The sequence below is a fragment of the Nanorana parkeri genome, unplaced genomic scaffold, assembly GCF_000935625.1.
Source record: "Nanorana parkeri isolate BGI_ZX_2015 unplaced genomic scaffold, ASM93562v1 scaffold1249, whole genome shotgun sequence".
Lineage (NCBI taxonomy): Eukaryota > Metazoa > Chordata > Amphibia > Anura > Dicroglossidae > Nanorana > Nanorana parkeri.
The window spans coordinates 371066-387213 of record NW_017307517.1 but is presented as its reverse complement, the minus strand read 5'-3'; the positions used below and the strand labels follow the sequence as shown (position 1 = coordinate 387213).

Sequence of the window (16148 nt, the reverse complement as noted above, 5' to 3'; positions counted from 1 at the left end):
GCCACGGCTAGGTATGGCCACGCAAAGAGTACTTCTTCATAAACAGCTGCACCACCAGGTTGAGGTCATGTGTTAGACAATGTACATGTGTGATTTTTCCCAAGTGAAGGGTGGCCAGCAGGTAAGTGCCATTGTCAATATTGACCTTTCCTGGCACACCAGCCTAGTTGGAGTACTTTTGAAAACATAGTTTTCATACCTTGATCTTGTATTACCCAAGTGTTCTCTATTTTCTCCACTTACTATCAGGCAAAGCAATGCTATTGTTCAAAAATTCAACTTTGCCTGTGTTGGCAAAAATCCTAGCACCGGCCCTGAGAATAATGAACCAAACTACCAGTTGACAGGTGCAAAAGTCTAATTGAGAGCTACAGAAATTGTATTTGCAGTGATTGCCTCTAAAGGTTGGACAACAAAATGTTAGTTTTAGGGTCCCATCTTGTTTTGCCCATACCGTTTAAATTTTTTTATTATTTATAATATTTTGTTGAATCAAAAATTTAAATCAATTATTTTTTTTTCTTATTTATATTGTATGTGTATAAATGTCGAACTCAAAGACAGAAATATATTGAATAAGGCTAGGAATTGTGATTATATGCATCATTCAAATTAGAAAATTCTCAACTTGAAAATGTTTAATTTTTGAAAAGCATCCTTTACATCTTTATTTCTTAAAGTATAAATAAATGGATTTAAAAATGGAATAACAATTGTGTACATAAGAGCAAGAAACTTATCATAATGGCTACCCTTTGGCTTTATGTACACTATGATGACTGAAGTATAAAAGAGGCAGGCAACAGTGAGGTGGGAGGAGCAAGTGGAGAATGCCTTGTTTTTCCCTTCTATACTCTTAATTTTGGCTATAGTGATAATAATGTGTGTGTAGAAACCTAAGATAAGAATAAAAGGAGTCAAACTGGCAAAAACAGCTGCAATGCTGGTGACTAAATTACTAATTAGTGGATCAGAACAAGCTAAGTTCTGCACTGGAGCCAAGTCACAGAAAAAATGGTTGATTGCATTGGGCCCACAGTATAACAAATCAGCTGTAAAAACAGTGGGTATTAAAGCAATGATAAAACTTATTGTAAACGGAAATATTGCCAAAGCAGTGCAAACTGTAGTGGTTATAATTGCAGAATACCTTAAAGGATGGTTAATTGCTAAATCTCTGTCAAAGGCCATAACTGCAAGCATATAGCACTCTGTTACACCAAGTGCATTAAATGCATATAACTGTGCAAAGCAATTTATGAAAGAGATCTTATTGCCTGCTGCAATCAAGTTGGCAAGGAGTTTTGGAATGGTAACAGACACAAAGGAGATTTCTAAAGCAGCAAAGACACTGATGAAAAAATACATTGGAGAATGGAGTGAAGTTCCAGTTTTAACTAAGGTAATGACAGCTAAGTTTCCAGCGATGCTTATGATGTACATTTGGAGTATAATAATGAAAAGTAAGATCTGAAACTTTTGGAGATTGGAAAAAGCCAGTAGAACAAATTCTTTCACTGTTGTTTTGTTTATTTGTTCCATTGTTCATAATGTTGATGTCTAAAGAAGATAACGATAAAGGCAATTATTTACAAATAAATTAATAGTGCAATTCTAGATGAATTTTTTACTTAATCAACGTACTCATGGTTTTAGAAAGTAGTCTAAAGGCAACTGTTTGCATATAATATACCATAGCATATTGGTGCTGGGTTGGAAATACAAACAGCTTTGCCATACAAAGCTCAACAGTTCACATATGGCTATATGACCTCACTTGTCCAGACTCATAACAATTATGCATTTGAAAACAGAGTGTTTTCGGGTCTGAATGTTAAAGAGATTGTGAAAATATCTACTGCTAAAAGTACTGGATAATAACTTGAAATAGTTACCATATTGATGTATTGTTGGCTGTTGAATTATTAAAAAAGTAGAACTGCAGTAAAAACAAAAAACAAGGAACTCGGTTATAACTATACAGGGTTAAATTATTTATGGGATTTTTACTTTCTAGATATGAAAAATCCATTACACAATTTAGTTCACAATATCTGACATTATGTAAAATTACTGTAAATGTATTATTATGGCTATTATTGTATGGTGATTTAGTGATCATGTATGTAAATATAATCTGAAGCTCAATGAGACACATATAGTTTCTTGTAGACACTTATAGTTATGTATGTTTACCTGTAAATAAATAATCTTTGCAAACCTTTAAAAATGCCTTCCTTTCCACCCTGAACAGGGAACACAGAGCTTAGTATTTATAAATCTAAGACAAGTTAATTAGTATTATTCAATTAGCATCTTACTAGGGATGAGGGAACAATAATGGCTTGGTAAACAACAAGATAACAATAATTAACAAGATCCTTAGAGAATATTATTTAAACCCCTCTACTGTTTAATGATATAACCATGTAATGATTTAGATTAAATAAGATATTAAAGTTGTAGCAAAAAAAATACAATGCACCTATGACAATATACAGAGACTGTATACTTAAATATTTCAGGCCAAGACATTTAACCAAACTAAACTCATGATGTCTGTGGATGTTGTTAGGTTATTTGATAGCAGAAAACAGTAGGTCCCCCTGCACTCCTTACATCGCTTCCGGTCCAAGTAACAATAGTGGTGCTCGCAGTGATGATCACGGATGGCGCCGTGCACAACAGTCAATGAAGGATAGAAATCACCTGGACTCAGCAAATGAAATTCAATAAATGTCCATTTATTTGGACTAAAGGTCACACATATCACATAATCCAACGTTTCGGGACCACGCAGGGCAGAGATGTGACCTGGCACCTAGGTCACATCTCTGCCCTGATGAAGGGAGCCCACGTGGTCCCAAAACGTAAGGTTATTTGATAGGGCATGCCAAGATCTTCTTTGGGATACAATGAAAGAAGAGGTTTGGTTACATCTGGATAGCTGTGAATCATCCTTTTGCCAATTTGCTGCTGGAGGTAGATAGGTTTGGCAGAATGTCCGGTTTACAAGTGAGCTAGGAAAATTCAGTAGCCTTTCCTTTAGGCCTACAGTGCCCTCGTCGCTAATTCCTGTCTCCACCTAGCAGATTCCTTTAATTACCTTTTCCTCCAATGCTTCAATAAACTTTGCAAATTTACTGCCCTTAATCTAAACACAGTGTTTAAATGAGCTCCAGGCTTCAGATCTAGTTCTCTTTACCCTAAATCTAGCGATGTCGCGATACCGATGCAAGCATCGGAATCGGGCCCGATACAAGCATCGGAATCGGGCCCGATACAAGGCATTTTGACAAGTACTTGTCAAAATGCCCCGATGCATAGCGCCGAAGCTTGCGCTGTTTTTTTTTCTACCTACCTTGTTTTTACCTTCCGTGGTGGGGTCCTCTGGGCAGGCGGAGCGGAGGAGCGTCGCGTCACTGCGGTGGGCGGAGCTCCAGGTGGGGTCCTAATGTAGGTGGCTGGCGACTGCCCAGAGGACTCCACCTGGAGCTCCGCCCACCGGAGCAGCAGTGACGTGATGCTCCTCTTCGCCGACGATGTCCTTCAGTGCCAGAGAGCAGTGGTGAGTCAGCGCTGGTTCAGCGGGAGGAGTTCCAGGTGGGGTCCTAACTTAGCTGGCAGGCACCTCTGGGCCAGCTAAATTAGGACCCCAGCTGGAGCTCCTCCCACCGGACCAGCGCTGACTCGCCGCTGCTCTCTGGCACTGAAGGACATCGTCGCTGCTCTCCCGCACAGTGAGTAAGGGGAGGGGGGGAAGGGCACTATTAAGCAGGGGCTAATTGCACATCTATTGTCTCCATTGTATTAGCAGTGTGTGCCCTATATGTAATACATATATAGAGTACACACTGCTTATACACTGGAGACTATAGATTTACAATTATACTCTGCTAACATGAATGGATTAAATGATCCATATGTAGCCCTGTACTATGAATAATTTAACCCATTCATGTTAGCAGAGGATAATTGCGAATCTATTGTTGCAGTGCACTCTATATGTACATGTACTATGTATAGTATGCACTGCAACAATAGATTTACAATTATCCCCTGCTAATATGAATGGGTTAAATCTTCCTCGGGTCGCCCACGTCAGGTGATGGCCTCTGGTGGCAGGGCCCATGATCGTGCTGCGCAGGCGCGTCACGGATCGCCGGCGTCTCTCTCTCTGCCCGGCTCTACGTCCTGCGCAGGCGCGCCCTGTAGCTCCGCCCCCTCTAGAGCGAGCGCTCGGCTTAAAGCCGCCGCTCGTTAGTTGATCGGCGTCCAACTATTGATGTAGCAGGACGCTGATCAACTCAGCACTCCATTCGCTCCTCTGGAACTAGACTAACAAGTCGACTACTGAGACTCCGGACGCATATCCAGCAGTAACGCAAGTACCCTGGGCTATAGCACACTATAGCACCAGGTCTCCTCATTTGACTAGCCTGGAAGACTGTGTCATAGGTCTACTGGGCTGAAATCACTGCTGTGCATACTCACCATTGCTTGTTCAAATATCACTGCTGTGCATACTCATCATTGCTGGTTAACTAACCACTGCTGTGCATACTCATCATTGCTTGTTCAGATATCACTGCTGTGCATACTCATCATTTCTGGTTAGCTAACCACCGCTGTGCACAGAGACCCGTTGAGTGCATTTCAGACTCATTCACGTACCTGAGCTTGAACCCCATACTTGGTGGTAACTAAGCCATTCACACCCAAGCGGGAAATGATGTGAAGCAGCTCCCTATCAGCCTCCACCAAAAACGGGGCAAGTGAGGTGTAGCTGCTGCTCTGATACCCGTACCCTTAAAACCACAGTTGAGATCCATATAGTATTAGCCCCAGTCCGGGACGATCATTATTGTGAGGGAAGCTGGGACGGGGCTGGCTGTAAATCTATTGCTATAGTGTACTGGACGTGTGTACTGTATATGTAGTACAGCACACACCTCCTCTATACTCCAGCAATAGATTTACAATTCTCCCCTGCTAACATGAATAGGTTAAATCATGATCCATAGTACATAACATGTAGTTGTACTATGGATCATTTATAGTCACCTGTCCCTTTTTAAAAAAAAGTATCGGTAATTGGTATCGGCAAGTACATGAGGGGAAGAACTTGTACTTAGTCCTGAAAAAGGGGCATCGGGACATCCCTACTTAAATCTATATCTTAATCTGTATAAAACCTAAACAAAAATATGCTTACATAAAATTATTTGCTTTTTTTTTTTAAGCATGTATATCTTTATTGGGTTTTACAAAATACAATATAAAATGCAACTGTTAGATGAAATATATTAAGCATATACGTATACAGACAGGTTGCCAGCCGGCTCCCTCATTATTTCCATCTTTGAAATAATATAACATCTTATACTACAATTCAAATCAAACATTGAAAGCAAAAGTTCACATATTCTACAAACGGGTGATCTTATATTATCAGATCACTAGTTGAAATTATATTGACAAGTTAACCTAGTTTCGGAGGAAGCGGGAAGGAATGGTTATAAGTGGATGGAAAGGGGTGTTCTGTAGTCATATATACGCTGGTATATACCCACGACCTTGTACGTTAGATAGGTGTGGGTACAGAACATCAAGTTCACCTAGTGATCCATCCAATTTAGCTAGTAAATACCATGTGTTGAAACAGTGACATTACATCTTTCAATTGATTCGTATTTAACTCGTGTAGCAAGAACTTAGTCCAAGTCTTAAAGAATCTACCAGTTAAGTGGAGGTTATGTTTATTATCGAGTTTCTGAATGAGCATGAGGTGGTGTAAGGTAGTCTTAACATCTGCCAGAGTGGGCGGATTGGGTAGAAGCCAGGCCCTAAGAATTTCCTTTTTAGCTGCCAAAAGGCAGTAGTGCTCCCATTGGGACAATGAAGAGTATGAGTTGGAGGAGGGGTCCTGTATTACCTGGAATAGGCAGTAAAAGGGAGTTAGCGACCCTAAGTGCGAATGCAACCGTGACATATAGCGAATTAAACTTTCCCAAAATCCTTGGATGTTGGGGCATTGCCAAAAGAGGTGAGTTAGATTAGGCTGTGGTGTATGACATTTAGGGCAGGCTTGAAGCCATGGAGAATGTGGACGTGTGGGACCAAAGTTGAAGGCACAGTAAGCCCTGTTAATTAATTTAAATTGTATTTCTCTCCACTGTTCGCTACATATATTTTTGCACACTGCATGCCAGCTCCTGAGCATCAGGTCGTAGGTATCTTCAGGGGATATTTGTAAAAGAGTGGCCCACTTGTGGGCATAGCAGGGTAACTTTGAGATTGTGTCCTCCGGGGAGGGGCGAAGTATAGAGTATGCCCGAGAGAGAGAGATTTTTTGTGATGAATGTGCCATCAGCTTAGAGAAAGAGGAGTTGGTGTCTGGGCGTGCAGGGAGGTGTATGTGGGTTCTGAGGAAGGAGGTGATCTGACCATATTGAAGAAAGTGACCCTGGGTCAGATGATGAGATGCTATCAATTCTGTTAGAGTCCTGCATTCTCCCTGGGGATTCAAAAGGTCCTGTAGTGTCCGAATACCTTGGACATGCCAGGTTTTATAGATGTCCGACGATATACCCATGGAGAACGCAGGAGAAGACAGAATGGGCATTAGTGGGGTTGTTGTGCCAGGGAGTTTACTTAGTTTTCGTATCTCCCTCCATGAAATCACTGTGTTCCTAATGAGGACATTCTGTTTAATTGATGGTGGTAGTTTTTGTAAGGGTGTGTGTAATACTCCTGCAAGGGACCACGGATGCACCAAACGCTGCTCCAATCCCGTGTTAGAGTAATGTTCAGTATTGTGCGACCAGTCTCGCACATGCCGAGAGAGGCATGCTAAATTATATAGTCGTATGTCTGCTACGTTCGGCCCTAATTGGGACTTCGAGTTTTGGAGCGTACGCAGTGCGATCCTTGGTTTCTTGTTCCGCCAAATGAATGTTGTGAAGGCCCTGTTGAGCAAGCGGATGTCAGTGTGTTTGAGCAGGAGAGGTAGTGTTTGGAGAGGGTAGAGAAGACGTGGGAAGCTAATCATTCTCAGTAAGTGGCATCGACCTAGGACGGACAGTGGAAGGGAGGACCAGGAGCGTAACTCGTGGAGAATTTTGTGTATGACCAGTGTGAAGTTGAGTGTGTATAGTTCTGAAGCATTTTTAGGTAATTGGACCCCGAGATATTTAATGGCCCTGTTGCGCAGTTGAACTAAGTGCTTCGATGTCCAGCTCGTGTCCCTAGGACGCGTAGTAGAAGAGAGGAACATCAATTCACTTTTGTCAACATTAATTTTTAGGCCCGAAAATGATCCGAAAAGTCTGATATGGTCAAAGAGCTTTGGTAATCTGAGAGGAAGAGCAGAATGTCATCAGCAAATAATAATGTTTGGATAAGGTGAGTGCCCATTTGGATCCCCGTAAAAAAATTTGGAGAGGAAAGTGTTCTTGCCAGGGGTTCAATGGCCAGATTGAAAAGTAGTGGGGATAGGGGGCAGCCCTGATGTGTTCCTCTGCATAGGGAAAAGGAGGGAGAAAGAAAAGTGGAAGTAAAGATACGAGCTGTTGGTGAGGTATACATGGTGGCAATATAGTTAAGAAATGATCCCTCAAACCCCATATGCCGGAGAACCTGGAGAAGCCATCGCCAAATGACGCTGTCAAATGCCTTCTCCGCATCCAGAGCCAAAAGGGCTGAGGATTGCCGAGAAGACACCGACAGACGAGAGTATCCCAGTGCAGTAATGGCCTTTCTAATGTTAGTTATAACCGATCTCCCAGATACAAAACCGGATTGTACTGGTACTATGAGCAAGGGTAAAATGGAAGCCAGTCTATCAGCCATGATTTTAGATAGGTATTTAGCATCCTGGTTCAATATGGAGATGGGGCGATAGGACCCTGGACTTAATGGGTCCTTGTCTGGCTTGGGGAGTAATCTGATGAATGCCTCGTTGAAAGTATGGGGGTACTGTCGAGTGCGAAGGACATAATTATACAAGTTAGTTAAGGTCGGGGTCACATCAGCCATCAATAATTTATAAAAATCAGATGATAAACCGTCAGGACCGGGTGCCTTAGCTCGAGGAGACGCTGCAATAACCCGTTGCAATTCTTGAACAGTAATTTCAGCGTTTAGTTTTTCTACTTCTGATTCTGACAGAGAGGGTAAGTTCACTGAGCGTAGGTATGATTCACCTCCGTCAGTTTCAGTAGGGGGCACACTATACAGTGTCTTGTAATAAGTAGAGAAGATGTAAGAGACTTTGGTCGGGTTAGATTGAACTTTCCCCTCCCCATCCAATAAACTAAGGATGTGAGAGGAAGGGCGTTCTCCCCGAGCCAAGTTTGCCAGGAGCCTGCCGGCTTTGTTGCCATACTTGAACAGATCCACCTCCCTATAGGATCTAATCTGCAAATCATATTGACTGAGCTATTGGTCGCAGTTGTGTTTGGCCTGCACCCAATGCTGCTTGTTCTCATCCGAAGGGAGAGATTTGTATGCGGTGTAGGCCAAACGCGCTGTAGTACAGGCTTCAGTATATTTTTGCAGGGTTAGTTTCTTCTGGGAGGTAGAGTAAGCCAAAATCCTACCACGTAAGACCGCTTTCGCTGCTTCCCAGTACAGGATAGGTTCATCAACATGTTGAGAGTTACAGTCTGCGTATTCGCGCCACCATAGGGACAGGTTCTGTTGGAAGGTGTCATCTTGTAACAGGTATGAAGGAAAACGCCAAGTCATAGGCGTGGACAGTATGTCCAGTCTATGTAGAAGGAGAGACACAGGTGAATGATCGGATATCAACATGTTTTCAATCCCAACCGTGTGTATTTTCGTCAGTAGGTTTGGCGAAGTAAGAAGCAAGTCAATGTGAGACATTACCCCATGCGCGTGCGAGAAATGGGTAAAGTCCCTTTCCAGTGGGTGTAAATGTCTCCATGTATCTTCTAGGCCACTGCTAGTGAGAAATGATCCAAAGGTCCTGTCCTGACCGGAGGCCTTTAAGTGTGTAGTAGAGGGATTTGTGCCAGGTAATCCAGTCCTGTCTTCCAGAGGGGAGGGCACTGCATTAAAGTCTCCTCCAACAATGCGATATTTGGTGTTTACAGGTTGATTTAGGCGAGATAGCAGTGATGAGTAGAAGGGTTCATTGTTGGTATTAGGACCATATATATTCCACAAGTCCATGGTTGAGGATCCGATTTGGATAGTAGCACAGGACCATCGACCTTCTGATGGGTCGAAAGAGTGCGACAGGAGGGAGCACGGTAAAGCTTTGCTGATGAGAGTGATCACTCCTGCCGAGCGACCGTTTGCAGGTGCCCCCATTACCATCCCTACCCAGGATCGTTGGAGTCTGGTAATGTCAGATGACTGTAGATGGGTCTCCTGGAGAAGGGCAATATCTGTTTTGAGTTTTTTCAGGTGACAGAGTATTTGGTTCCGTTTATTAGGGGATTTCAAACCCTTCACGTTCCACGTGACTACCTTTAAGGTGGTTTCTATCCAAAAAGACGTTGTGGTAAGCCACGTGGAAAGATGAGGTAACATACAAGAGGATTGGTGTGCATGGATGTCCCTGAGCACCATCCACACCTAGGACGGTATGTCCCAAAGAGTGAAAGAAGAGAATTGACCGTTGCATTGCAGATCCGGTATGCGGGAGCGCCCCGTGATGCAGCTCCCTGTGAAGAACGAGGTAAGGTATAGAGCTGGGTGAGGGTTGGCGAACTGGTACATGTCAATAATATTAATACGTGAACTAAAAGCATAAAATTAAAAATAAAGAACAAAACAACTTCTGTTTTAGGTGACTTCCTTTTTTCCCTGAGGCGGGTGTGAACCAATGAATAATGCAGAGCCCAGCATATCCCTAAGGTTCCCGGTCTCGTGTACATATGTAGTACAACTGTAATAGGAGCGTGCTCCGTCCCTGAGGTAAAGTCCAAAAACATATGAAGAACACAGAGAGGGCCTTGCCCTGATAACTCAATCCAATGCAGACATCATAGTTTCAAGCCTTCTTTTTGCGAGGAGGGCTTTTAGAAGGTGAGTGTGATCTTTTTAGGAGGTGAGTGAAATATCCTCCCAGGAAGCAGCAGGTGATGGCTAAGTACTGGCAGCTGGGAGACACCCGCAGGTGAGCACTGGAGCTGCAGGTTCCAGCACCACCCAGTGGTGGTCTGGTACCTAACAGCTCCTGGCTGCCTGGAGACACCTGCAGGTGAGCACAGGAACTGCAGGGCTTAGCTCCAGCGCCACCTGGAGGCGCTCTGGATCCTAACATACCCCCCTCAAGGAGCTGGCTCCGGATGCTCTACAAAAGTCCGTCTGTGCCACCGAGGTCCAAGGGCACAAAAGGCCTGCACGGCTGGCAAGTCCACCATTCGCCCCATGGCAAAGGTCAAGCACCTCCCCACCAGGGTCGGGCAACAGGCCGAGCAGTCCACCACCTGGATCCGGCAGGAATCTCCACAGGTCCACGGAAGTCCCAACAGGAAGGCCATGGGCACCAGGGTTCCGAGGAGTACACCCCCCAGCACAAGGGAGCCCGGGTTTCAGTGGGCAGTCCACCTCTATGTAGTATGGGGGGGTCGCTAGGACCGACAGCGCGTTCAGCCTGCCACCCAATTACCCCCAAAGCATTGGCCACCTGAGCCAGGTCACCACATACTCCAGGGAACGCAGCGAGACCATTCGGAAACTCTGGGTGCTCATATGGAACTCCCCAGTTCCCCAGGACATCACCACTACCAGGACACGGCATGCGCACCTGATCACCTCACCTAAGGCAGACGTCCAAACCCCCAGGTCCCTCGGCTGCAAGGACACCAGGACCCAAGCAGGCAGTGGGCACAGTCCCACCAAGTTCTGTTGGACACGCCGCCAGAGCACTGGATCAGCAGAGGCAAGGAGCAGGAAAACAGGCACCGGAACGGCAGAGGCGAAGAGCTGGGCATCGGATCGGCAGAGGCGATGAGCTGGGCAACGGATCGGCATCGGGCACCAGATCAGCAGAGGCGATGAGCTGGGCACCGGATTGGCAGAGGCGATGAGCTGGGCACCGGATCGGCAGAGGCGATGAGCTGGGCCCCGGATCGGCAGAGGCGATGAGCTGGGCATCGGATCGGCAGAGGCAATGAGCTGGGCATCAGATCAGCAGAGGCAATGAGCTGGGCATCAGGCACCGGATCGGCAGCGATGGGCTGGGTAGCATGTAATAGATCGATAGAGACCATGAGCTGGGCATAAGGCACAGGATCATCAGAGACCAGGAGCTGGGCATCAGGCACAGGACCATCAAAGACCAGGAGCTGGGCAGCAGGTACAGGCTGTTGTGGTATACACAGGGTTTCTGGAAGTGCGGTATACCAGAAAACAATAGGAGAGGCCAGAGGGCAAGGATTCTTAAGGAATGGGCGAGGACCCCACTTGCTTGAATGGGCCAGCTTGTCCAAAATATGAAGGGAACCCCTCAGGTTAGCATGGAAGGATGTGGATAAGGGAGGTTCCAGGAATGAAGGCTCTTGTGCCAGGGCAGGCTGGCCTGGAACTGGCCGCGAAGCAAGCTCGACTGGCCAGAAGCTGAAGCCGCATCGACTGGTACGGCATCGACTGGTACAGGATCGTCTGGAACAGGAACAGGCTGAACTGGGTCATCCACAGCCTCCTCCTCAGAGCAGTCACTGCAATCCTCATCCCCCGAACAGCCGACCGCTCTCCACGCAAATGACAGCTGGGCGGAGCCAGTCATAATTTCACTGCTCACTCCACCCAGTTGTAATGACAGATCAGCATCCTCAAATGAGCTGGGGACACAGATCTGTCATTAAACAACAACAACTGGGCGGAGCCATCCCTGACATCACGGTCGGCTCCGCCAAGTTGTTTTACTTTGCCTGGGACGTGCTGGAAGACTCTGGCAGGTTCCAACCAAAAGTAAACAGTTGGGCGGAGCTAGCGGTGATGTCACTGCTAGCTCCACCCAATTGTTTGTTTATATTTTGCTGGCATCTGTCAGATTCTTAATTCTGCGGCGGGAGTCAGCGTGCATCGTTTTTTTAAAAATTATTTTTATTTTATTTTTTTATTATGCAGAGTCTTCGACGTCGTGGACAATGCTGGATGTCATGATTGACCCTAGGATTATGTCGGTGGAACCTTTTTTTTTTTTAAATAAAGGGCTAATCCTTTGTTGTGTTTTTTTTCCAATTAAAGATTTTTTTTCTAAAAGTCTGGACTTTGTATTTAAATTGATTTTAACTCTTTCCTGCCCTGCCAGGCCTGTGCTCAGATCAAGGGTCTGGTTGGGAATATTAGGGGGGACCCCACATCTTTCCCCCCTATTTTTAGGGGTGGGGTCCCTCCTTAAAATGCCTACCAGACATTAAGGGCCTTGTATGTCTTTGGGGGGGGAACCCCATGCACTTTTTTAATTTTTAACTTGGGGTTCCTTTCTAAAATTCCTACCTGACCTAAAGGGTGTGGTATGACTTTTAAGTGGAACCCCACGCTTTTTTTTTCTTTTTTTTTTTAAAAGGGGTCCCTTCTAACTTTCCTACCAGACCTAAAGGGTCTGGTATGGTGTTGGAGGGGGACCCCACACTATTTTTTTTATTTTCTTTACCTTTTTTTATTATTTTCTCTACTTTTTTAAAATATATTTTTTTACATTAATTTAAATTATTTTTCAACTTTTTTTTCATTTGTTTACATTTCTTTCTATTCTGCTTATTACCCCAGTAGTAGCAAGCAGAATAGCTGAGCTGAATGCTGCTCACTTACTCGGACCCCTATGAGAATAGGGCCAAACGGCAGCGAGTGAGATGCCGGAGCTTCAGCACAGCTGATCCAGACGTTGGAGTCGAACTCCTTCTGCAATTTGGCTGACCGAAGGCAGCTGATGTATGGCTATTTTAGCTGATGTGTGGCTGAAATCAGCCGTACAGGGCTGAAATGAATAGCTGAACTGAGTTCGGCTCACTTCACTTCAGCTGGGTTATTCACTCGGCTGCCTTCAGCACATTTGTGAATAACCCCCTTGGTGTTATATTTATCCCCAGGTAAGGTAAAGACTCAGTGTTCCAGGTGAAGGAGAAATGAGAAGTCAAACCCATTCATTAATCCATTGGAAGGCTTATATTCAAGGCTATAGGCTTGGATTCATTAATCCGTAACCCAGAGATACTGTATCTGCAAAGGTTTTCATGGTTAAACATTGGGCAAGGAGGCCGCTGGAGATGTCAAAAAAATATCATGTCATCTGCAAAGAGCGCACATTTGTGCACCTGCGTACCACAGGTGACCCCCTTGATATCAGGGTTTGCCCTGATAGCTATTGCCAGGGATTCACAGAGTTCTTCTTTAAATCTTTAAAGCAACATATAAAGTTAGAGTAACAACTTTATTTTTATCAGGACAGATACATTTTAACCATAATCAGCTCCAATCACTCTATGATCAAGTGCTTTAAGACATTATTCACTTTAAATTTTTTCCTGCACATTAAATTACTGAAGAGCAGTTCCATTATAGTGTATTAATTTTTTTATACAACTCCTGTGCGTCCCTCTTTCCCCATGTCCTTTGTGCGATGGATCTTGTCCCATTGGAGATGTGGATTGATTCACCACTAAGACCCTGACAAAAAGGTTATGCATTCTTTGATGTTTGTTACATTTTCACCATGTGATGTAATTGTTTTTGTTAAACTCTTAGGATAGTTACATGTGGTTACATCCATGATATTTAAAAATTACAGGCAGCCTCCTATCTTCCTGAGGAAGCTTTTTAGTGAAACGTGCCGAAGTCTGGACCCATGCTGCATCGATGCAAGACATATTGACATGTGTTTGACAAATATACAATGAACTCAACAATTATTTATCAATATTATAAATGGTTACTACCTGCTGATGCCTAGAATGTGGCTGCGTGGTCCAGGGAGGCTATATGCCTATGGTGATTTCAGATTGTATTATGTTTAGGAAATTGATGTGGATGTGAAACCAATGGGCTTATACATTGGCCCTTTTTTATCGGTATTTATTAAGTAAAATAAAAATGAATTTCTAAGAGTTAAATGCGTAAGAATTATATGTTCTCCATGCCTAGAGTGACACCTTAAAAGCCCCACTTTCTCTGTTTTTTGCTTCAATTTAATTAGGGGTGTGGTGCCCTGTTCCCCCTGGTGGCTCAGAACCATATTTTGTGTATTTTTTTATACAATCTATAGTCTAAAGGCAGAAATAGGGCGAAATCAGCACCAAAGGTCTGTAGTGTACAATTTAAGGATCCTGGACATGGCGAGTAGTATAAAACTATACAAACATTGCTGTGCAATAATTACAGCTTCTCATGCAAGGGTGGAAGGTAAAGAGCAATCTACTTGAGATAAGGAAACCAATTCATGAACTTTACGCTTCAACCTGAATTAGGCCAATCTGTGGATAGGCATTGTCTGTAAAAAATAACAGATCTGCTGTATGATCTACTGACCTCATTTTTTTTTTTTTTTTCCATATAAATGTTTTTATTATTTTAACACACAGTACATCCATCAGAATGAAACATTACACAACATGGTGCGCAGACCATTATCTCAATAGAAGGACATGTAGCAGTATTATGCAGGTACAGCTTGATACATATGTATGGGGTGGTTACAGATTACTAGGTAATCATATTGTATGGCATTAGATCCGGGGAGTCAGAGGTCTTCAGGGAGTATTAGATTAGTTATATTTAGTATATATCCTTGCAAATTAATATTCGGTCTATATCCTATCATGGTTACTGTCTTCATATTTGGGATAGTAGAGTTATTGCCTGGGTGAGTTGCGGAGCCGCCTCAGAAGGCCTGCTTCATCGTCAGCTGCGCGCATGCGCCCCCTGACCTCATTTTTATATAGTTATTTGAAATCTAAAAAGTGTGAAACCCTTAAACTCTAAGATACTACCCTGTTGCATCAGACATATGCCTGCTACCTCAATAGCAAGAGGCCTGATGCTTTGTTGTTGGTATTAGTTCATGTGTATTACTGGATTCAGCTTTAATTTATTAGTCAAGTGCCTCTAAATTTGCTGGTCCACTAAACTCAGGAGTTACATCTTAAAAATACTTTTACGTACCCTCACTATTAACAAAAATGTATATTATTTGTGCATTACTCAGCTTAGATCCTCAAATCATCTCTGAATTCATGCTGACACTGTCCTTCCTTCTGTAAGGTGGCAACTTTTGTTCCTTAATGGTCCCTGTGGTAGCCACCACTCTAATCTCGCTCCCATGATGGACTACGAATGCCTTACTTGGAAAATGCCTTACTTATTATGTGTTGAGATGGGTCTATGTTTTTTAAGACCTTTTTCCTCTAAAAAATAAATGTCATGCTGATGGGTGGTAACAATTTAGAGGTAGGTCACATACTATACAGTATACTTCTTATAAGGATATCAACCATTAAGTGTATGAAAACCTTAACAATGAACGTCTCTTATTCCCTCTCTGTTAAAAATTCCATTAACAGGGTTTTGGTATTTGGTATTCCAGAACAGAATCTTTACAAAGGATCATCACTTGTATTTATTCTTACTATCCTTCCCCACTTAGGTTGGGATACTAGAGAACCCTAAATAAGCAAAACAACAGTATGTGACTTTAATATATTTCTGAGTATTAAGTAAAACCGGTCTAGGTGAGGCTGCATAACTTTGGAGCCTTTCATTTAAGCTTCCCTACCATTTTTTTTTTATATTTCCATACAGTAAGTTTTTTATGATATTAAAATATATTTTTACCCATTTATTACATATACCTAAAATAAAGTAAACTATCATACAAGGATTTAATTATTAGAGCTATAGGGTCTTACCATAACAGTATTTAGTAAGCATTGGCTAAAAAAGTAAATAAGGGAAAATACAATTACAAAATAGATTTACCTCAGTTGTTTCTAGCATTTTGATTTAATAATGCAATATAACAAACATTGTTTTTATAATTCACACATGTTTGCACTGAGCATCAATGTTTTGACTCTCTGAACCAGCATTATAAATTAATAAATTATGTCCTTTCTAATTGCATTAAATGTCCTCAGTTGTGCTTCCACTTGTACTTGTACTTCATCCTTAACACT

General features: G+C 43.2%; 1 protein-coding gene across 1 annotated transcript; it reads right to left on the bottom strand.

Annotated features, from left to right (window-relative positions):
- Nucleotides 1–612: 612 nt before the first annotated feature.
- LOC108797245 (olfactory receptor 493-like) lies at nucleotides 613–1542 on the bottom strand. Its single transcript, XM_018568815.1, has one exon. The coding sequence runs from the start codon at nucleotides 1540–1542 to the stop codon at nucleotides 613–615; it is 930 nt and encodes a 309-aa protein (XP_018424317.1).
- Nucleotides 1543–16148: the final 14606 nt, after the last annotated feature.

Coding starts and splice junctions, on each gene's coding strand:
- LOC108797245 (XM_018568815.1), bottom strand. CDS start 1,542: ATGGAACAAATAAACAAAACAACAGTGAAAGAATTTGTTCTACTGGCT.